The 24,404-nt window shown below is 43.8% G+C and overlaps 1 protein-coding gene across 3 annotated transcripts in view; it reads left to right on the forward strand.

Annotated features, from left to right (window-relative positions):
- The window catches only part of RCBTB1 (RCC1 and BTB domain containing protein 1), a 330,491-nt gene that overhangs the window by 224,950 nt on the left and 81,137 nt on the right, over window positions 1-24,404 (forward strand). For all 3 annotated transcript variants that reach the window (XM_069205364.1, XM_069205366.1, XM_069205365.1), the window contains exon 11: window positions 6,686-6,816. In XM_069205364.1, the coding sequence (XP_069061465.1) occupies window positions 6,686-6,816 (131 nt within the window). The remainder of the gene's footprint in view (window positions 1-6,685; window positions 6,817-24,404) is intronic.

A 24,404-nucleotide genomic window follows, 5' to 3' on the forward strand; every position in this document is an offset into this window, starting at 1 on the left:
GTTATGGTAATTAGAAAGACTGTCTTCATCATCAGACGGCTTAATGAACACCTGTTTAGCAACTCAAATGGGGTACATACCAAAAAAGCGACAACTAGGCTTTTGTTCCACTGTGGCATCACAAAGGGGTTTGGGAGAAATAAATGTTGCAAATATTTTAAAAAATATTATCACATCCATTTAAATATAAAGGTTGATCAGGCCGCTACAAAAAAAGATGAAAGAGCTGACACATAAATATTAACAGCTCTCAAAGCAAGCACTTGCTAGGCCAGATCTGAAACAAACAACAAGACATGTTGGCTTGTAGTGGGTTAGTGTGTCTGGTGTTGCACCAAGCCACAGATTTGTTCAAGCAACTGACCTAAAGTGATTTTTGTGTAGGGAGGCCTCCCCACCAACATGACATAAATGACCTCAGGGGGAAAGTCAAAGGAGGTTAACTTCTGCTGCTCAATTTCCAAGCATGGTGATGCAGATTGTTCAGTCCCAGGTGCAGTACCCTGCCCTGATGCTGCAACTGAAGATCCTCCCCTACTGGCAGTTTGATTTGAGGACAGATGCTCATGCCCTGGAAGTCCAGGTAACACACACTCCTGGCCCAGTTCAGTGCCAATAGGATGACTTTGGCCCTGTTGTTCCTGGTCTTCTTCAAAACTCTGGGCAGAAGAGGCAGCGGCAGGAAGACATGCAGGAGTCCTGAGCTGCACTGTTGATGGAAAGCTCGTCTGAGAAGGAGCTATCTTGAAAACCCTAACACAAAAGTATTGACATTGGGTGTTCTCGGCGGTGGCAGAAAATGAAAATCTGCTTTCTCAGTGTTTCTATTCGTTTTGACTCGCAATCAGGTGGAGTGGAAGTCAAGGCGTTGGGATTGACTTTACTGGTGGGCAACTGTACTACCAAACTCTCTGGCGTCAGATGTTGTAAAAGAATGGGTGGTTCACCCAATGCTGTACGATGGCTGAGTGTTCTGCGTATTACCTGATGGACCCAAACATGGTTTCACCCAAGTGCCCAAAAGGGTATCCGTGAGTGCCTCCTTAAATGACATTAGAGGCTCTATAGGGGCCTGACCAGGCTCAAGTACCTGAGACAAAACATTATTCTTCACCCCATAGTAGGGAGCTCTGGGTCTAAGCCTTCTGCATAGTGATGGCAAATGAGGCAGTTTATTCAGTAGCCGCGCTTGGGAGTGGGATCTGGAGACCTATCCAGACCACTGGCATCTTGGAGTTTCCCCATACCAGTTTTTTATCATATTGTGCGATATAGGGGTCCCCTCCATAGTAATTGTCATTGTTCAGGGTTTTGGCCCTACCACGTGGTAAGGTCAGAGTGTCAGAATTGCCTGTTTGCTGCATGCCGGTCAGAGCCTGGCATGGCCTAGTCGAGGTTGTGGTGGATTCTGATAGTACAATTGGCTGCAAATCCTCCCCTGATGTCGGTGGCAGTGTCCATGCAAAGGGAACGGCTGTAGGGGTTGGCACCAGGACCGAATTTGCCACTGGAGCCAGTGTTGAACCAGATGTGGATTCGAGGTGCACAGAGCTGAAGACGGACCTGCCGACACAAGTCCATCCCACAGTGAACTGATTTTGAGAGCCTGACTAAGGAATTGGAAGGGTCTAAAGGAGCGGTTTCTGGGATATATGAATTATTAATGGTGAGATCTGAAGAGCAAAAAACAGGGATACGGAGAGAAGTGGGAGAAGACCAGAGATATACCGGACAAAACAGAGGCTTAATTATGGAGAGCTATTATGAGGATTAACAAATTGATGCTGCACAGGTAGTTATCGATTAAGGTAATGTTGTTCTCGCACCATATGGGATAAGTAGGGTATTTGAAAAGGCTTAGACAGATGCTGGAGAGAATGCAACACCACCGAGAAGCCCCCTCCATATTTTGTGGGAACGCTCGAGATTGGAGATATTTGGAAAGAGATGTTTGCTTCTATAAAGGTGTTGGGACAGGAATATCCCCTGCATGGTATAAGGCTGTGTTACTGGCCCTGAGTGCCTTCCCACATTTATATCTGGTATCCTTTCTTTTATTTTCGCCCTAGCTACACACTATTCTAAGCATGTGTACAGAGTTCTAGGCCTGTCCTTGACTGTGAGGACCTTGACCTGTCCTGTGACCTGGAGGCAAGCACCAGATGTGCCCTTATTGTGGGCTGAGGTGGACCTGTCCTAGGTATAGATCACAACACGGTGGTGGATGCAATGTATTAATGAAAACGAATAAGTACCCGGAGTAGAAAAGCACGTGAAATCCATTATGGATGCTACTGGCCTGACATTGTACAATGGAGTTTTAGGGCTGTTTTCACAAATAGTATTTGTATTGCCTGCATTCCTGTGGCTGGAAAGAGCAGTTCCAAACATTGAAATGTGAAGGGTGGAGGCAGGGCTATCTTGAGAATTTCAGTTGTCTTTTTTTATTAGCAAGGAACTGCTGATTCGTCTTTTTTTAGCACTGGCATTTGGTGGATGTACGCATGAGTGGCATGTTGTGTAAGATGCTGACGTTTTGAGATCAGACCTGGCCTTTTGTCTGTCCCTGATTATTCCTTCCGTTGAGCTGATGACAGCCAGATGCAGACTCCTCACTCCTCATTGTCCCAGTTTGTAAATGTTCCAAGTTGGAGACAGCCTCCGTGCTACTTGATGATAGAAGCATCACTCTACACAAAGGTGATATCTGGAGAGCATGGTCTGTGGTCTTTCAGCTTGGGGGTGGCGAAAATGGTGATAGCACCTGTGTAAATAAAGAGCCCGCCCTCAATGCGCCTGTGATACAAACAAATATGGGATAACCTGGTGATGGAAAGGCTCTCTAGACACACCCTTAACGGCAGAGATGATTTCTTGGCAGTTGGGTGAATTGTAGTGGAATACATGAACAAAGACAGCAGGGCGGTGACCTGTACCTCTCGATTGCGAGTACTGCACTTCTTTGAATGACCCAGAGGTGATACCCTTCCTCACAACAGTCGAGGCCCCTGGACACAGGTGGTGATAGCCAGGATGACAAGTGACAAACTCGAAATATAAGAATAACGGGAGTGTCTAAACCAAAACAAATGACACCCACAGGTCGCAGACGCGGAAGCAATGTAGTATAAAAGTCTGGAGTACCAAAGCCAGCCAGCAGGGGTGGAACGGTGCATGAACCTGGAGGGGTCACGATTTAAGTGAAGAAACTGAATGAGATGGGGGAGATGGGAAACCCCTCAAAGGGAAATAAAATGCATTTTTAAAAAGCCTTTATGATCAATTTAGTGTTGACGCTTCTCTACCCAAAATAAATACTATTTGGAAATGTGGTCATTATCTGGTTAAAATAAATGTATTAAATATGTTAATGATAATGTGAAAATAAATTGTACCAAAATGAAGTCCTTTTTTGGATATTTCGTTTTCATTGTCCTGGTAGGGAAGAAGTACTGTCAACCTCTGTCTAGGATATATTTATAAAGGGGCTGCCAAGGGTCTCCTTAAATTACTGTCGACCGTAAGTTGGATAGAGCTAATTTGACTACAAAATAGTTGAAAGAGCTAAGAAAATATGAATATCGGCATTAAGAAAACAGTTTAGAGCCATATACAGGGAGTGCAGAATTATTAGGCAAGTTGTATTTTTGAGGATTAATTTTATTATTGAACAACAACCATGTTCTCAATGAACCCAAAAAACTCATTAATATCAAAGCTGAATATTTTTGAAAGTAGTTTTTAGTTTGTTTTTAGTTTTAGCTATGTTAGGGGGATATCTGTGTGTGCAGGTGACTATTACTGTGCATAATTATTAGGCAACTTAACAAAAAACAAATATATACCCATTTCAATTATTTATTATTACCAGTGAAACCAATATAACATCTCAACATTCACAAATATACATTTCTGACATTCAAAAACAAAACAAAAACAAATCAGTGACCAATATAGCCACCTTTCTTTGCAAGGACACTCAAAAGCCTGCCATCCATGGATTCTGTCAGTGTTTTGATCTGTTCACCATCAACATTGCGTGCAGCAGCAACCACAGCCTCCCAGACACTGTTCAGAGAGGTGTACTGTTTTCCCTCCTTGTAAATCTCACATTTGATGATGGACCACAGGTTCTCAATGGGGTTCAGATCAGGTGAACAAGGAGGCCATGTCATTAGATTTCCTTCTTTTATACCCTTTCTTGCCAGCCACGCTGTGGAGTACTTGGACGCGTGTGATGGAGCATTGTCCTGCATGAAAATCATGTTTTTCTTGAAGGATGCAGACTTCTTCCTGTACCACTGCTTGAAGAAGGTGTCTTCCAGGAACTGGCAGTAGGACTGGGAGTTGAGCTTGACTCCATCCTCAACCCGAAAAGGCCCCACAAGCTCATCTTTGATGATACCAGCCCAAACCAGTACTCCACCTCCACCTTGCTGGCGTCTGAGTCAGACTGGAGCTCTCTGCCCTTTACCAATCCAGCCACGGGCCCATCCATCTGGCCCATCAAGACTCACTCTCATTTCATCAGTCCATAAAACCTTAGAAAAATCAGTCTTGAGATATTTCTTGGCCCAGTCTTGACGTTTCAGCTTGTGTGTCTTGTTCAGTGGTGGTCGTCTTTCAGCCTTTCTTACCTTGGCCATGTCTCTGAGTATTGCACACCTTGTTCTTTTGTGCACTCCAGTGATGTTGCAGCTCTGAAATATGGCCAAATTGGTGGCAAGTGGCATCGTGGCAGCTGCACGCTTGACTTTTCTCAGTACATGGGCAGTTATTTTGCGCCTGGGTTTTTCCACACGCTTCTTGCGACCCTGTTGACTATTTTGAATGAAACGCTTGATTGTTCGATGATCACGCTTCAGAAGCTTTGCAATTTTAAGAGTGCTGCATCCCTCTGCAAGATATCTCACTATTTTTGACTTTTCTGAGCCTGTCAAGTCCTTCTTTTGACCCATTTTGCCAAAGGAAAGGAAGTTGCCTAATAATTATGCACACCTGATATAGGGTGTTGATGTCATTAGACCACACCCCTTCTCATTACAGAGATGCACATCACCTAATATGCTTAATTGGTAGTAGGCTTTCAAGCCTATACAGCTTGGAGTAAGACAACATGCATAAAGAGGATGATGTGGTCAAAATACTCATTTGCCTAATAATTCTGCACTCCCTGTATATTTGAAAGCGAGGTTTTGTCTATATCAGATTAGACACATAGGTCCCTCTACACAAGACCGGTGTGTAAGTGTTATTAACTCTTGTATTGCTGTTAGCTTACTCATGAATTTCAGGAGTAAACAAGGAGTACTCCTGCCTTACTTCTATAAATCAGGAGTACTGTAACAGTACGTGACAGCAAAATATTTGTGAATCAGGCCCCATATTTAGCGGCAGCAGCGAAATCTACATTTTACTTTTGACTTGGTAGTTGGCTGAGCTGACTCTGATCTGTTCAAGATTGTTAAATGTTTTACATTGCACCAGCACGAAGGTTAGATACATTAACTCCAGAAATCACTACCACACCTCTCTTATTACCCATGTCCCTTTAAATTCCTGATCTATGAACACGTAGATGCTATGCTCCCGGTGACTCATATTTTGACAGATTGAGTGCACACCTCTTTTCCCTTTGTGGATCTTTACAGGACATGAAATGAAGCTGCCTGGGAGCTGTAAATGTACCTGCTTCTATCTTGCGTATAATTTCCCCCTTATTCTTTTATCCCGAGTCACTCTAAAACTGCCTACACGTGGCACGCGGTGCCTAATTGATGGTCGTCCTGCCCTGAAGAGGGCGAGGTGACCTATACTGTGTCCTCATGGCCTTGTAGAGGATGGGGCTTAAGGTCAGGCATTTAAGGGGGAGATGCAGCTAAGGCGCGGCCATCTGAAACGCTGTAGTTCCCCCACCTGTAAATCGGGGGAGAAGCTGTGAGTTTGGAGGAATGGTGCGGTGGCTACATAGTTCCACTAAACTGTGTAGATATGCAAAATGTTATGTAAAATGTTTGTGAAAAACGTTGCAAATGTTTAGGAATACCCACAGATTAATTATTTTATGAATGTTTACTCCCTTCTCAAACACTTAACTTAAAATTTAACAGGTTTCCCCCACTTGCGAGTCGAATTTTTGGTCAGAAATATCAGTAAATCTATTTCTGCAAAATAGTACTTGGGATTTCAAACCACTAATTCAACTCTATTCACACCTAAGTAAAACTTGAAGGCACACTTTGTTTTGTGAATCTCACTTTCACATTTGCTTTCGTTTCTTGTTTGTATAATAATAGCGAGTAGTCTGTTTCTGTCATGCATTGTTAAAACAGTTATGTGATAGAACAAAGGATATAACCCAAATGGAAAAAGGGAAACAAGCAAAATATGATCAATTTATGTTTTATCTACTTCGACGCAGACTCGATTGGGTGATCAAAAACTCATTGCAAATCCTTTGGTTTTGGACTGTGAGAAATATGTAAAATGTATAAATATAACCCTCTAAACAGTACTAGTATCAGAAACTTGAAAGACTACAAAACTGCCCACTCCGGAAGGAATGAACTGCTGTCAATTACTTTATTGTTGGAAAATGTATGCGTGACAAATTATAGAAAACCTTCAGAAATACAAAATGTATCATTGTCATAGTGTTTATGGTGTGTTGTATTTTCATTTTTAGGGCTACTAGATTTGGCTACTTCGTACTGTGAAAATAGATTGAAAAAGCTGTGCCAGCATATCATAAAGAGAGGAATTACTGTCGAAAATGCCTTCTCATTGCTCTCTGCTGCTGTCCGATACGATGCAGAGGTAACTCCAAAACTTCTCTAAGTTCGTCAAATGCCGTGGACCTTTGGACACAATTGGGGCTTTATGAAATGTACTGTCGACCTTTTGTAGTGTCCCAAAAAGACATCCTTGTTCACATACTGCTTATTTGGAAATCATGTCAGGTGTTATCTGTGTAATTTTGTAGTTCTGGTGGTGCTGGATTTGGTATTCCAGACATGTGTACTAAATTGTTTGTTAACCTGCAGATGTTCGTCTCAGTAATCACAAACTCTACATTTTCAAATCAAATCATAAGTAGAAGCTATTTTTCTAAATATAGACTTCTCTGTTCAGTGGCTCAGTTCGTTCTTTTGATGTTTCTGTGCTGTCTTTGCATTGCTTTTACTATATTTATCCTTGTGCCAGGGCATCAGTCCTCAGTGTTACTTCATAGTTCCAAATCAAGCCAAAGATAGTGTTCTAATGCTTCTATGGTAGTCAGTCCCAAAGTTAATATATTTTTGTTATTTTGCCTCTTTATACAGTTACCAATCTGATATTCAGGGCTAATTTATGGGGGAAACGGGAGACAGAATACTACTGATTATCCTGCGTGGTTTGAGAAAATAAATACTACTCTTCAGTACTTTCTACATTATTAAATATTGGGTTAGCATCCCAAACAGACTGCAGTTCCTAGGACACAATGCAGTAACTTGCACTAAATATGTGGGGAAGAAGGCAGAGCACAGTTCTTTGTGATCAGTAGTTGTGTGTTAGTCCAGATGGAGAGCATGATGTTCGGGACCCATATGATAACACCATGAGTGATAGAAGCTGATCAAGCTAGTGCTGGAGGCGAAGTAGGCGCTGATGCTGTATTTGAATTTGAGGGTGTTCATGGGGATGGTAGAACGTATCTTGGAAGAGGCCATTTCAGTGTATTGATACAAGGAGCAGTTTGCCTCAAGATTGTTTGAGGCACTTTTGGCTACAGTCTTGGTCCACCTGAACCACTTTTGTATCCTTCTGGAAATTTGCAGACAAACAATTTAATCAAAAATAAAATCAGATGATGCGGTCTGGAACTACTTTCATAAAAAAGTTAAACACAGAGAAAAAGTAATGCGTATGTAACACATTCTGCAGTATATTTTTCCCCTTGAGAATCCACAGTAGAACTGATTTATTGCTTATAAACATGCCATGTAGAGGAACACTGTGATGAATATCTCTAAGCAGGATGAAGAAATCAAAGTCCATGAGACTGCATGCTTTCCAAGAAAAGGAAATCCTGCTTCTTATGGCAAAGAGTGATGAGGTATGTCTTTGCTTCTAGTATAATCCTTTTCTTCCAGAACTCTCCTTGTGGCTTAAACATAGCCATTCGTCAGGGGATGGCCTTCTAAGGGGATACAGAGCATGAAACATTCAACCTTGACCACAGCTTTACTGGTGAAAAGATAAGCCCCCGGTTGCTCACATTGAAATTATTTCAGACCATTTAGCTCTATGGTCTTAAGAACCCATTGCTGCTTCCCTGGCAATATCTCTTGCCTATTTTATGAAGGTGACTCCTCATGTGTTTGGACCTAGGCATCTATCAACCCTAAGAACCGCTCTGAAGGCCCTCAAATACAGATCTTTGTCTACCCCAAGACCATCAATATCTGCTGAATTCTCAAAGTTGGGCAGACATTCAAATTCTAAAAGAAAGCTTACCACATCCCACTAAAAGTAGAATTTGAAACATCAGAACTTACTAAGTCAGTGCAAAAAGGGGAGTGGAAGAGGTCCCTTTAAATTAATTGTGTGTGTGTATTTTCAATACTTTCTGGTACAAATGAATTGAAAAAGGAAAGGAGAATGATGACCTTTAGAAATTAAAAACCTGCATAACGTAACAGTTGTTCTACCTGGTGATACATCAGAACATGGTTGGTCTTCTGGTAGAGAGGGTGCTGTCTGTTCTGTGGACATGAAGAATGCTTACTTTCATATGCACAATAATCTGACATTACTTTGCATCATGATTGGAAGCAAGCATTTCTCTTCAATTTACTTCAGTTTGGTGCACGCCTGTGAAATGGATGTCTACAGTCTTGGCCCACAGAAACCTCTTTTGTATCCATCTGAAAATTTCCAGATGAACAATTTTATTAAAAGTAAAATCCGATGATGCAGTCTAAGACTGAGTTAAAACAATACTTCACAAAAACACATATTTATGGATTACGTCCTTTAGTATCTTTCCTTTGACTTGAAGCAAGCGCTACATACAGTCTCCAAGCACTTAGAAGTTGTAGAATCTCGAGCAGGCAGGGGAAAAGTGCAGGTCTATATGTGCCTAAATGTTTGGCTAGTTGGAAAAATATGTTGTGAGAAATTGGAAAAGCTCCTGCCTTGACCTGCACAAGTTTACATCAGCAAATACAACTCCACAGTTTTGGATTTTTGACACCATGTAGCGAAATTGATATACTCATTCCTACTTCAAACTTGTCGGTCATGACATTCAACACCCTTCTAGGTTCATACCCATGTGTAAACCCCTAAGTAGAATGTTAGTAATATAGATTAGGCCTTAAATATTAGGAGCAAACAGCATCTTAATTGTCTGTTTTTGGTAAAAAGGCATGCCATGCATTCGAGAGAGGTTTTCCTTCTGACAGTAGTAGCATAGGACGTCTGGAGGTTTAGATCAGACAGAAGATTTGGTGCTTAATTTGACCTAATGTGTTAAAATTCTGGCTGCTTTACGCTTACTAGTTGCAGGATTTCAAACATTATTACCTACTTGATGATGGAAGTGCAAAGGGTGGTTTTTGATGCCATTGAATTGACACTAAAGAAACTCAATAGCCAAATACGCTGGGGCTCTAGAATCTAAATATGTTTTTTATTTTATCTGATTTAGGATAATCACTGTGGCTGAAACCCCATCAGTAGTTGAGTAGATTGCTTATGTGGGAGTATCAGCAAAGGTGTTTATAAGTTTGATATCAACAGTGATCATATGGAACAATATGAGACCTACATTTATAAATATTGACAGCAGCTCTCATTCATATGCTTCCCTGCTGTTCCAGCCCATATACTATGTATATTTAGTGGCCATTTGAATCAAAGAACTGATTTTGTCTTTGGCATTCATGGTGGAAAGATGGTAATGTTTTAGTGTGCTTCCCTGAGGAAAATATGACTGCTGACAATTAACTGCCAAATCCAATTCTAGGACAACTCCTATTCTAGGACAACTCCTCTTTGAATACATCCAACTCCTTTATTGCTTTTACAACCCAAATGTATTGAAATGTGTCTATTAAATCACCCTTAGATACCAGCTACTGCGCCAGTATGACATAGCGCTGTTAGAAGGCTTCTGTTAGCTGCTTCCAGAGAATGGTTACATTCATCAACTTATTCTTCCAAGTATTCCCTCATTGCAGCCACATGAAGATGGGTCTAGCAATGCTCATCTCCCTTCTGTGAGGTCAGAAAACAGACTTTAGGTAAACCAGCAACTTAATCATCCAAGGCTTCTATCAGACCTGTCATGGTGGACTGTCAATTTAGTTATCCTTAGGAGATTACCCTGTCAGAATCCACCTTCTCAGAACACAGTCACTTGTGACTTCCCAAAGGTTTACACCTTGTACATTTTGATCCACAAAACAGTTTCACTAGTTATAACATTGTGTTTCCCAGTCTTTCAGGTGAATGTGAACCTGTGTATAGTAACAACAAAATTCTGCCATACACTTAATAAAATACATAAGGGTTGCCACCACCTTTATCTCGTCTACTATGGAATTTGGGAGCCCCTGTGACCCAGAGCATCTCATTTTCACTTAGTTGTGCAAAATTAAAGAATGTGAAGGCAAATCAGGTGCGCTCCTTCCATTTGAGAGTCACAATGGTGTGCATCAGTGGTTTATAACTGTGGTTGTTGTCTCAAACCATTGATCATTTACCAGCATCCGAGTCGATTTGTAGACAGAATGTTGGCCTTGGTGGGATAGATGGAGGAAATACAGTGGTCAAGGGGGCCAGTATATGCTCCCCTGGTGCCTCTCCTGCAAACTATACATTTTTAATGTGGTTATGTCTCATTCAGGGATATGGTCTGCTTTAAAGAAGAATTCACATTAAAGGAATGTGAACTCACAGTGAAAACTCTTCTGTCCCATTCAACCCTCAGTGCATCCTTTCCAGAGGCAGGAGGTTTTCCAACCTTCTGAGAAAGTTAGCCTAGTAACTGATGCACAACGGGGTAGCTGTCCCAGGAGTAACATAGAGTGATCCAGGGAACCATTGCACACTCCCCAGTGTTTTCCTTTCACTTTTTTAATATATTTTTTTATTATTATTAATAAAAGCAGCCGGTGTCCTTTCCAGGTTTAGCGACACCAGCCAACACTTTTCTCATCTACATCTTTCCACTTGCATGCGTCTAAGGTCAAGGTATTAACTTTTTGGAGTCAAACTTGTAATATCAGTTTACTATGTAAGGAAACCTGACAATGACAAGGGATTGACTTTGTCAATCTTTTCCAAAGGGGCGAGTGGGGTGTTATTTATTAACAGTGCTTATTTGCATACTTGTTTGTCGATGGACTGCAAGATTTTGATAATTTATGACGATAATGTATGCTTTATTTCCACTCATTAGTAAGTAAGAATAGGAAGAGTTAAAGTAGAAGCTTCTCACACAGCCCATGGATGGATCAAGACAGGTTGAAACAGATTAGGACTGAGTTTATTTATTTGAAGATTAATTTAATTATCTAAAAATAAGTGTTCTTAAGAATCAGCTAGTGTAATTATTTCACAAGGAGATTCTTTAGCCTTCTAATACCAGATGGTTCAATAGTTGCCCAATTGAGTTATAAATGAGAGAGAGAATATTGGCACCGGTATTATCAAAGCCAGTCTTTCCATCCTTTTTACAACTTAAATTGTTGTCTAATGGTGCTGATTCACAAGACTAAAATAATATTTGGTAAATTTGAGATCTTACTTCTGACAGACTTCGAGGGGGCCCCAAGCAATAAGGATTCATAATGCTGACCTCTTGGGTGATCCAATCCTAAGGTGACCCCACATGCCACTGTTAAAATCAGAAAACTTAGAAGCCCACATCCCCCAGGGTCTAGAGACATAAATACCTCATTGCTATTGTATCCAAAAGAAAACCATTTAGTGATAGAAAAAACATTGCAGAAACTTGCCTTGGGAGAAATAATGGCAGATGCAGATGAGTGCCTTTGGTACACATTCACTCTGGAAATGGCAGCATAGGAAGACTCTGATGCCAAGGTAAAGCAGAGCTGTGAAGTCTAGGGGTGTTTGGGAAGGCTGGTCTTGACTGGTGCACATAGAGGGACAGCAGAGGCTTATGAGGCAGCCTTGCTATGTCAGACATAGCGGAATGTGAGAATGGGGAGAGACGAGGTCATTGTGGGCAACGGCGGAGGCAAACCCCAATAACACCGAGGGACTACCTACAACCATACACTGAAAGTGCTGTGACAGAGGAAGTTAAATGGAGAGGAGGAGCCCAGGGTGGGGAAACAAGCTGACAGAGCCATGGCCTACGAATGCCACCATACTGTTACAGGTAAAAAGTGAATGACAGTGCATGAATAGAAGAGAAATGCCCTATAGATGCTCCTGTTGCTAGGCAGAACTGACCTAGAAGCTGAACGTAAAGTAAAGATAAACCTGCATCACAAACAAATAAGGTTAAAGGAATTGCACGCTTGAGGCCATAACAGTTATTCAGTGTGAACAAAATGACTGAGTTGTGATCTTAAGTAGCTTCCACAGGGGATTTGAATGTCTCGCATAAGCAGTGGAAAATTGAAGGGAGAGAGCAGTAGAGTCAAGAAGGCGATAGGAGGCAGAGCTACGGGTGTGGAGTAAGAAACTAGTAAATTGTACAGGGCATACCTTGTCTAGAAAAGAGAAGCTGTGGTTAAAAACTAACATAAGGTATACATGTCCATTGGCACAAATGGGTGGTAATGTTATTAGGGTCCTGCTGTTATCACAACGGAGGGATGAATGACATGGTGCAGCCAATTATTTGTTGAGTAGAAGCTGGATGTGTGTAGGCTGAAGTCCTTGTGCGGCTGAAGGAGTTGGAAACTGTGTAACACAGAAAAGCAGAGGATGAAAAAAACGTAGTGCCACTTTGATATCGCCAGATGAGGGTGAAGAAGAGTAAGGCAGGAGGCATCCTTCAGTTCTGCTTGTGAATGTTCATGACAATAAGTGTGCGACTAGAGACACTGTTGCCCAGTTGACAAAACAGCACATGTTGGATTCCATCTAAGACCATAAAATCAAACTAGTGCCAGCAGTGGAGAAAATGGAAAAGAAATCTGGAGCCTGACCATCAAGGAAACATGACGAAAAGAGAAATCTAGAGGTGAAAGAATAAATGTCAGAGGTGTTATTGGAATACAAATGTCCCCTGCATGGTAAACGAGCATGTGTCCCTGCCTCGAGTGCCTGACTGCATGTTTAACTTGCATCCTGATTTTTATTTTGACTCTGGTGTTATGTTCATGTAATGTGTGAGCAGAGACCCAGGACTCTCCTGGTAGGCAGTGGACTACTGTCTATCCTCTGGGTGCATCACATAAAGCGGTGGTGACAGTGTGCGGAGTTTGGTGAATCTCTACTGTGGAGGCCTTTTCCATTAAGGCCTTATTTACAAAGAAAGGCTGCTGATTAGTTCTTCCTCAGCACTGGTGTTTGGTGGAGATCAGGGATGGTGTGAGGAACTTCAAGGTGAGAGTTATTTGTCTGACCAGGGTTACTGTTTCAGGAAAGTTGATGATAACCAGGTGGTGATCGGCCTAGATGTCACAACTGCCCTGAAAGTCATCACCGCAATAAACTTGTCCAGGGGGGCCGCAATTGCCACTGCTGTGGAGCCAACCAGGAGTTCTGCACTGCTGAGGTCAGGCACAGCTGCACAAGTGACCTCCTTGAGACTTTCATAGACCTTGTCCTGAGCAAGGCTATCATCACAGCTCTGATGTGAAAGAAGAGTCAAGCCATGAGGGTGGATCTATGCCCAGAGTACAGATCAAACTCCTGCCGAAGAACAATCAAGCTATGAGAGCAGTTCTTCAACCTGCAGCCACTGCACAGCCCATACTACCATGAACAAAGCTGGTAAACTGCGGGCAAAGCCTGAACCAGTGAGACACAAGACTAAGGTGCTCAGCAAGCCCAAAGCTCCCATTTGAGACTATTTGAAAATCTATAAAGACATTGATCTGAGTTGCTCTTCAAACCAGTGAGAACCGTTTGCACAAGCTACACTTGAGCCTGCTTTTTGCATGAACCCGTAGAGGGATACAGAACGGTTACTGAGATCGGAGGGGGGCATTGTGCTTTTTCATAGAGCGACATTGCACCCCTAACATGTTGTGTTCACTCACAGATATATATACGTACAAAGGGCATAATTTCATAGGTCACAAATCCCATTTAGGTGTAGGGTAGGAGCTATCCTCTTGGTCCTAAAGAAATGCTGAAGCTGCAGTTGGGCCGCAAGGCGTGAAACATGTTGACCACACAATACTCACTGTAAAGCTGTCAAGGTCCATTTAGACCATGCAACAGCATTCTTTTTTGTTTTTATCTCTGCCAAAGGGACTACCTCATTAAAATCGACTGGGTACCCTCTGACAGTTTTAATTCACTTAGCACTCCACCTAGCACACCACCCTAAACTCACTACAACCTCCACTACATTCATCATTGCGGCAAATCAGAAGACCGCCGACAAAGAGCCACTTACCGGGGACGGTTGGGCATTACAGTGCTTCCCCAGTGTGAGGAGCAGCCCAATAATGAAGCATGACACCCATTCGGGTGTGTGAGGGCTCTATCTTCTGATCACTCAGATATTCGATCAAGTGACCCGGCCCCTTCTTTTCCTTGGGTTTTGTCCCCCTCTTTGCCTTCCCCTGGGGTTCTAAATGATAATTTCTAATTTTTCCGTAGGAACTGTTTCCTTTTTTGCATTACTACAGTGAGTTAGGTCAGAGCATGGGTGTTCACAGGAATGTGGCACAGTTAACACCTGTTCAATGTTTCTTGACTTTGAACTTAATTTCACCATTGAATATCGCAAATTTCAGTTAATAGAGTTTAGGATTCCTGTTTTGCCCATTTGTTTTGATAGCCACTTGTTATTGCCGTTTTTAGACATTCCTGACAGACAGAGTAAGCAGTGTAAAATACCAGCAGCTCTAGACAGCACACAGTTTTTTTACACACAGTTCAGACCAAAGCATAGCTAAGCTTGCGCCATATTAAGGCATAGCCTGTAGTATTCCTACCATCTGCCCCAAAATTTGCAGTGTTTCTGAGGGCATCCCTGTGCTACATATATATGGGTTCCTCTTGCTGCACACACCAGTCTACTCCTTTGCACCACAAAGTCAGCGTGGGGGGCTGCCGGCTGTTCCAAGCTCTGGCTATGCCTCTTTTCGCCACTATGGTGGCTTTACCCACCATCATCTTTTCCGCCGTACTGTTCCCAAGATCCTCCAGGATTCCTAGTAGGACAGACTTGGTTGTCAGGGTGACTTGGTATCCTAATACTCTGGGAAAGGGAGTTACCAATCTGGTTCCAGAAGTCGCCAATGCAAGGGCAGTACCTGGTCACATGATAAAAATCAGCTGTGGAGTAGTTATAGTGTTGGCAAGCAGGGGTTGTCACCTGACCCAAATGCCAGAGGCGTTGAGGCTCAAAGTAGGAGGTAGGAGGAAGTGCAGCTGTGTCAGCTGGAGGTGGGAGGAAATTGCCTATTCGGAGGCGGCCATGCAGGCCTCACACCAATCAGTGTCTTTGGGGTGTCCCACCCAGCTTTCCCAATTGTGTCTGAGGGGGACCCAGAAGGTCAGATGCGTTAAGCACTAATATCCAGTAGATTTAAGACACTCCTCCCTTTACGACATTTCCCATAAGCAGTTTAGCCTCTAAGGGGTTCCATTTTATATTCTGCTAGGGCATGTTGGAGTTGGAGGTACTTCTAGATCTGATTCTAGGAGCAGCAGAACTGAGCCTGCAGTTCCTGAAAGGTGCACAGGCGAAACCCATGCTAAACATCTCCCAGGGTTGAAATCACAATCTTGTCGCATTTGGCGAACCCCTCCAATTACACCGTTAGGCGGAAAATTGGCAGTGCCAAAGGGGAGCCTGGATGGCTCATCTATCTGCCCAACCTGTGGAGTGCACAGTTGCTTGCCAATTTAAGAACACTATTCTTGTAATGTCAAGGAGGTCTTGGGGAATTGAGTTTCCATACAGCAGTCCCATCACCTTATCCAGCCCCAATTTAGAGAGTTCCACATGGCATGCCGGGTCACTCCAGCCTCCACACATTCAGTTGTTTGCCACCATGATGTTGGCAGCTCAAGAGTACAGTTGTATGTCAACAATTCACATTCCTCCGTCATAAGTTGAAAATCGGCATTTGGTCATGGCTATGCTGCAGGTATTGTTAGTGCACAGGAAAGAGTGAATATCCGCAATCAGGGTCTTGAACCCAGGTGTTAGGGATCAGCATTGGGAAGTTTTGGAGGGCATATAGGAATCTGGAGAGGAACATCATTTTAAAAAGGTAGACTCCCCAGAATGGTGAGCAGCATGAGGGGTTATTTTTTTATCCTGTAATGAGTGGGCCTAAATTCAGGCTCCATCTAAGCTTGGGCTTGAGGGCTGTCATGACACTCTGGTATTTAAAACTAAGACTCTGGATCGGTATGGTTTGCCAGGAGATGAATTTTGTGTCACCAAAAACTGGAACCAGGAGAAATTTGACTTTATTTAATTGTAGACCCAATTCCTCTTTGTAGCAGTCTAGCAGCCTTGGTTAGTGGGGTGCCAATAGACTGGGATTTATTAGGAACAGCATGCCATTGTTGGTGTTGAGTGCAATTTTGTCCCCAAAGCTGTCTCGCCAATCCCAGCCCAAAACTAGCCAACGGTTCAGTGGTAAGGCTAAAAAGAAGTGGCGAAAGTGGACACTTCTAGCAGGTTCTCCTGCAGAGATGAAAGGGTTCGGACAGGACTCCATTCATCTGGATCAGATTGATAAGACAGCAATAGACTGGGAAGGTTTTATTACAAAAGAACGGTTCTTGACGAAGAATTTACTCCAGTTTAAAAGGGATGTTAAACACTGGAGTTCTCCCCCAGTACATGAGGGGTCATGCTGCATTTTATAAAATGATCACCCTCTCTAAACTGCTTTATGTACTACAGAACACCCATTTAGGATCCCCCAAGAATTGTATGTATGTGTGGGTGGAAGTGGAGCTTCGACTTCTGTGGAACAGAGGGGCGGCAAGAATTGCCCTCGCCATGCTCATGAGGGGAGTTTATGATGAGTGCATCACACTCCCAGACATCCAGAAATATTACTGGGATTCACAAATTATTGTGATTAATGAATGGACATGGCTCCCAGGATGAGACATCACTGAGAGCTGACTGAAAGGCTATGGGGGAGAGGGGCTACCCAACAGCCCTGTATAGATCGATGTTTGCAAGAAGCCTTCCCACCCACACAAGTGTGGTAAAGGACATCTGGAAAGTGGTTACTAAATACCTAGGGTGGGACAAAAAACTAATGTTGGTAACCCCCGTTTGGGACAGCGACATCCTGGTAGATATGGGACAAGAAACTAATGCTGGGAACCTCCTTTGGGGCAGAGATTCCCTATTAAAGGTGAGGAAGCTCACTGGGATAAAATCGGAACCAGAACATCAGGAGACATATGAAGGAAGATGGACCAAATTCCATCCAAGACTTTACAGGAGGAATATGAATTAGCAAACACCAAGTTCTTTAGGTATGTGCAGACCTGGCACTCACAGCAAGCACAAATTCATGGAGCAGCAGAAATAGATGAACCCTTTCCATTAGCAGATTGTCTTCTAAGCAAGCTCTGAACGAAACAAGCCATATCTGTCATGTATAAGAAAATGATTAACAACTCATTGGATCCGCTTACCCATTTAAGAAGCAGGCTGGAGAGATGACTTTGGAGGGTGACTACATAGATCCTAGTAGACTAGAGCTGCAATATTAAAATGAGGCAAGAGACATCTGACATTTGTATAATTGACTGTGGGCAGAAGGGCACATTCCTTCATCTACTTTGGGCATGTCCTTCTGCTCTGGGGCCCTTTGGGGGTGGCATCCAAGCTTTTCTGTGACAGGTTACAGGACAATGCGTGCCAGACTCACCTAAGGCAGCCCTATGTGGGAGAGAGGGTCCATCGAAATACCCCAGATTGCTAATCCTCGCTACCCCCGACCCTCCCTCCCCCCCGAACTGATGACTGCAAAAAATAATATTGCCTGTCAGTGGGTTGCTCCTTGCCCAGTGGAACTAGATGAGTGGACAAAGGATATGTACTGGTGCATGATGGCTGAACAAATAAGTTATGTGGTCCTGATAAATGGACCACAATGTAAGAAAACTGGCAGACCTAGAGCGATCTGTGAGGTACACAGAAGTTGCAAGTAGATCTTGTTTGGAAGTGGGGTCCAGGATAAACACCCACGGGGCAGTGCTAAGTGGCTGAGGGGTCTCAAACTACACTTGATGCAAATGGTATTATTAAGTCTCTTTAGAAAGCCTGCTGGAATATATATATGGTTATGTTCATTTTTAATGAGCAGCTTTACAGACCATCTTAATAAACTGTTAGGTAGAGGTCCCAAAAGGGGGCAGAATAACGGAACTAATACCAGGTTCAGAACACTCACTCAAGGGGTGAAAGCTAGCCTTTAACAAAAACCTTCAGAACCTGAGAAAACAAACTCAAATAATTAAGAATCTTCTTGTTCGATGGCATCTGTCGCTGTAGATACACATGTTCTGCATAGCTCGCCATCTGGTGTTGGGTCGGAGTGTTACAAGTTGTTTTTCTTCGAAGAAGTCTTTCGAGTCACGGGACCGAGTGACTCCTCCTTCTGTCTCCATTGCGCATGGGCGTCGACTCCATCTTCGATTGTTTTCTTTCCGCCATCGGGTTCGGACGTGTTCCTGTCGCTCCGAGTTTCGGAACGGAAAGTTAGTAGATTTCGGAAGATTTTCGTCGGTATTGTTGCGTTCGGGATCGGCGTAGTTAGATTCAACACCGCATCGAAGATCGACGCACTCCGGTGCCCTTCGGGGTAGTTTTCGAGCCCCCGTCGGGGCCTGGTCGGCCCGACCGCGTGTCCAACACCGCCGATGGAACGGACCCCGTTCCGTTTTTGTCCCAAATGCCACAACAAATACCCGTATACAGACCAACATTTGGTCTGTAACCTGTGCCTGTCACCTGAGCACAGTGAAGAGACTTGCGAAGCCTGTCGCGCGTTCCGGTCCCGAAAGACACTCCGTGACCGTCGAGCCAGGAGACTTCAGATGGCGTCCACGCCGACAGCGCACCGAGAGTTCGAGGAACGAGAGGAAGAAGAAACCTTTTCGATCCACGAATCGGACTCCGAGGAATTCGACGATCAAAGAACCGTGAGTAAGACGTCGAAAACAACACATAAAAAAAGTGACAAGGCCCAGGGGACGCCACTGCCACCAGGCCATGGCTCCACCCATAAGTTCGGTGACCGACCATCGGCACCGAAAAAGGCCAAAACAGTGTCGAGATCGTCCGACTCCGGTCGAGACACCGGCACGCAGCCTTCTCGGGATCGAGAAAGTGCTGGAGAGAAGCAACGACACCGAGATAGCGGTGTAGAAACGGCTTGACGGCGAGACAGCGGCACCGACGAAGATCGACGCCGAGAGGTTTCGGCTCCAAAAAAGAAAAAAGCCACCTCTGAGCCGAAAAAAGATACAGGCAGGGTTTCGGTGCCGAAACAACCCGTAACCGACCCAGGTCCAGGCTCTTATACAGAGGAGCAATCACTGTCCTCTCAGATGCGAAAGCATAGGTTTGAGGAAGAGCTGCAATCCACCGAAGTGGACCATACGCAAAAACGTATTTTCATACAGCAGGGAACAGGAAGAATAAGCACCCTTCCCCCTATTAGGAGAAAAAGGAGACTGGAGTTTCAAACAGACCAGGCGCCACAAACAAAAATGGTGAAAAAGGTGACTCCGCCACCCTCTCCTCCACCTGTAATTAACGTCTCACCAGCGCAAACTCCGTCACATTCCCCGGCTCACACCACCATGAGCTATGGTGACCAGGATCAAGACGCTTGGGACTTATATGACGCCCCAGTGTCGGACAACAGTCCGGAGGCATATCCAACAAAGCCCTCACCACCTGAAGACAGCACAGCATATTCTCAAGTGGTGGCTAGAGCAGCACAATTCCACAACGTAAACCTCCACTCAGAACAAGTCGAGGATGACTTTTTATTCAACACCCTCTCCTCCACCCACAGCTCCTACCAAAGCCTGCCTATGCTGCCAGGTATGCTTCGGCACGCAAAGGAAATCTTCAAGGAGCCGGTCAAAAGTAGGGCAATAACGCCAAGGGTGGACAAGAAATATAAAGCACCTCCTACAGACCCTGTTTTCATCACCACACAGCTGCCACCAGATTCCGTCGTAGTGGGAGCAGCTCGGAAGAGAGCCAACTCCCACACATCTGGGGACGCACCACCCCCAGATAAAGAGAGCCGCAAGTTCGATGCAGCTGGGAAAAGAGTCGCAGTACAAGCTGCAAACCAGTGGCGGATCGCTAACTCTCAAGCACTACTTGCGCGCTATGACAGAGCCCATTGGGATGAGATGCAACACCTCATCGAGCATCTACCCAAGGAACTTCAAAAAAGGGCAAAGCAGGTGGTTGAGGAAGGACAGAACATATCAAATAAACAGATACGATCTTCTATGGACGCAGCAGATACAGCTGCAAGAACAATTAATACATCTGTGACCATTAGAAGGCACGCATGGCTAAGAACGTCTGGGTTCAAACCAGAGATACAGCAGGCAGTGCTCAATATGCCATTCAACGAAAAACAACTGTTCGGACCAGAAGTGGACACGGCAATCGAAAAACTTAAAAAAGACACTGACACTGCTAAAGCCATGGGCGCACTCTACTCCCCGCAGAGCAGAGGAACCTACAGCACCTTCCGCAAGACACCCTTTCGAGGGGGGTTTCGGGGTCAGGCCACACAAGCCAGCACCTCGCAGGCACCACCGTCCAGCTACCAGGGACAGTACAGGGGAGGCTTTCGGGGCCAATACAGAGGAGGGGAATTCCCTAGGAATAGAGGAAAATTTCAAAGCCCCAAAACCCCTACAACCAAGCAGTGACTCAGATGTCACTCACCCCCTCCACACAACACCGGTGCGGGGAAGAATAGGTCATTATTACAAAGCATGGGAGGAAATAACTACAGACACTTGGGTCTTAGCAATTATCCAACATGGTTATTGCATAGAATTCCTACAATTCCCTCCAAACATACCACCAAAAGCACAGAAATTGTCAAAACAACATTCCGACCTTCTGGAAATAGAAGTTCAAGCACTATTGCAAAAGAATGCAATCGAATTAGTACCAATCACACAAACAAACACAGGAGTCTATTCACTGTACTTCTTAATACCAAAAAAGGACAAAACACTGAGACCAATCCTAGACCTCAGAATACTAAACACCTACATCAAATCAGACCACTTTCACATGGTCACGCTACAAGAGGTGTTACCATTGCTAAAACTACAGGACTACATGACAACCTTAGACCTCAAAGACGCGTATTTTCATATACCAATACATCCATCTCACAGAAAATACCTACGGTTCGTATTCAAAGGAATACATTACCAATTCAAAGTATTGCCTTTTGGTTTAACAACCGCACCAAGAGTCTTTACAAAATGTCTAGCAGTAGTGGCTGCACACACCAGAAGGCAGCAAATACATGTATTCCCGTATCTAGACGATTGGCTAATCAAAACCAATTCACTAACAAAGTGCTTACAACACACAAATCAAATCATACAAACCCTCTACAAACTAGGTTTCACCGTCAACTTTGCAAAATCCAACATTTTGCCGTGCAAAGTACAACAATACCTGGGAGCCATAATAGACACAACAAAAGGAGTAGCCACTCCAAGTCCACAAAGAATTCAAAATTTCAACAAGATCATACAACGCATGTATCCAACACAAACAATACAAGCAAAGATGATATTACAACTCCTAGGCATGATGTCTTCATGCATAGCCATTGTCCCGAACGCAAGACTACACATGAGGCCCTTACAACAGTGCCTAGCATCACAATGGTCACAAGCACAGGGTCACCTTCTAGATCTGGTGTTGATAGACCGCCAAACTTACCTCTCGCTTCTATGGTGGAACAGTATAAATTTAAACAAAGGGCGGCCATTCCAAGACCCAGTGCCACAATACGTAATAACAACAGATGCTTCCATGACAGGGTGGGGAGCACACCTCGATCAACACAGCATACAAGGACAATGGAACGTACATCAAACAAAACTGCATATAAATCACCTAGAAATGCTAGCAGTTTTTCACGCATTGCGGGCTTTCCAACCAATTATAACTCACAAATACATTCTTGTCAAAACAGACAACATGACAACTATGTATTATCTAAACAAACAGGGGGGGGGGGACACTCAACGCAGTTGAGTCTTCTAGCACAGAAAATATGGCGATGGGCAATTCACAACCACATTCGCCTAATAGCGCAGTTTATTCCAGGGATCCAGAATCAACTTGCAGACAATCTCTCTCGATCACCAACAAGTCCACGAATGGGAAATTCACCCCCAAGTTCTAAACACTTACTTCAAACTCTGGGGAACACCTCAAATAGACTTGTTTGCAACAAGAGAGAACGCAAAATGCCAAAACTTCGCATCCAGATACCCACACAGGCAGTCCCAAGGCAATGCCCTATGGATGAACTGGTCAGGGATATTTGCCTACGCTTTTCCTCCTCTCCCTCTCCTTCCTTATCTGGTAAACAAATTGAGTCAAAACAAACTCAAACTCATTTTAATAGCACCAACTTGGGCAAGGCAACCCTGGTACACAACACTGCTAGACCTATCAGTAGTACCCCACATCAAATTGCCCAACAGGCCGGATCTGTTAACACAACACAACACAACCGACAGATCAGACATCCAGATCCAGCATCGCTGAATCTAGCAATCTGGCTCCTGAAATCCTAGAATTCGGACACTTACAACTTACCCAAGAATGTATGGAAGTCATAAAGCAAGCCAGCAGGCCGTCCACTAGGCACTGCTATGCAAGTAAATGGAAGAGGTTTGTCTGTTACTGCCATCATAATCAGATCCAACCTATACACGCAACTCCAAAGGATGTAGTGGGATACTTGCTTCACTTACAGAAATCTAGCCTAGCCTTCTCTTCCATTAAAATACACCTTGCGGCAATATCTGCATACCTGCAGACTACCTATTCAACTTCCCTATATAGGATACCAGTCATTAAAGCATTCATGGAAGGGCTTAAAAGAATTATACCACCAAGAACACCACCTGTTCCTTCATGGAACTTAAATGTTGTCTTAACAAGGCTCATGGGTCCACCTTTTGAACCCATGCACTCTTGCGAAATACAGTTCCTCACCTGGAAGGTTGCATTTCTCATCGCCATTACATCTCTAAGAAGAGTAAGCGAAATTCATGCGTTTACAATACAAGAACCTTTTATACAACTACACAAAAATAAAGTCGTCCTAAGGACTAATCCTACATTTTTACCAAAGGTTATTTCACCGTTCCACCTAAATCAAACAGTGGAACTACCAGTGTTCTTCCCACAGCCAGATTCCATAGCTGAGAGGGCACTACATACATTAGATGTCAAAAGAGCATTAATGTACTACATTGACAGAACGAAAAACATCAGAAAGACTAAACAACTATTTATTGCATTCCAAAAACCTCATGCAGGAAACCCAATATCAAAACAAGGTATAGCCAGATGGATAGTTAAATGCATCCAAATCTGCTACCTTAAAGCAAAACGACAACTGCCCATTACACCAAGGGCACACTCAACCAGAAAAAAAGGTGCTACCATGGCCTTTCTAGGAAACATCCCAATGCAAGAAATATGTAAGGCAGCCACATGGTCTATGCCACACACGTTCACCAAGCACTACTGTGTAGACGTGCTATCCGCACAGCAAGCCACAGTAGGTCAAGCCGTGTTAAGAACGTTATTTCAAACCACTTCCATTCCTACAGGCTGAACCACCGCTTTTGGGGAGATAACTGCTTACTAGTCTATGCAGAACATGTGTATCTACAGCGACAGATGCCATCGAACTGAAAATGTCACTTACCCAGTGTACATCTGTTCGTGGCATCAGTCGCTGGAGATTCACATGTGCCCACCCACCTCCCCGGGAGCCTGTAGCAATTAGGAAGTTAGCTTCAACTTTGTATATTTGTATATAGATTATTTTAGCCTTAAATAGGTACATACTTAGTCACTCCATTGCATGGGCACTATTACTACAATACAACTCCTACCTCACCCTCTGCGGGGAAAACAATCGAAGATGGAGTCGACGCCCATGCGCAATGGAGACAGAAGG

The sequence above is a fragment of the Pleurodeles waltl genome, chromosome 8 (assembly GCF_031143425.1).
Source record: "Pleurodeles waltl isolate 20211129_DDA chromosome 8, aPleWal1.hap1.20221129, whole genome shotgun sequence".
NCBI classification, from domain to species: domain Eukaryota; kingdom Metazoa; phylum Chordata; class Amphibia; order Caudata; family Salamandridae; genus Pleurodeles; species Pleurodeles waltl.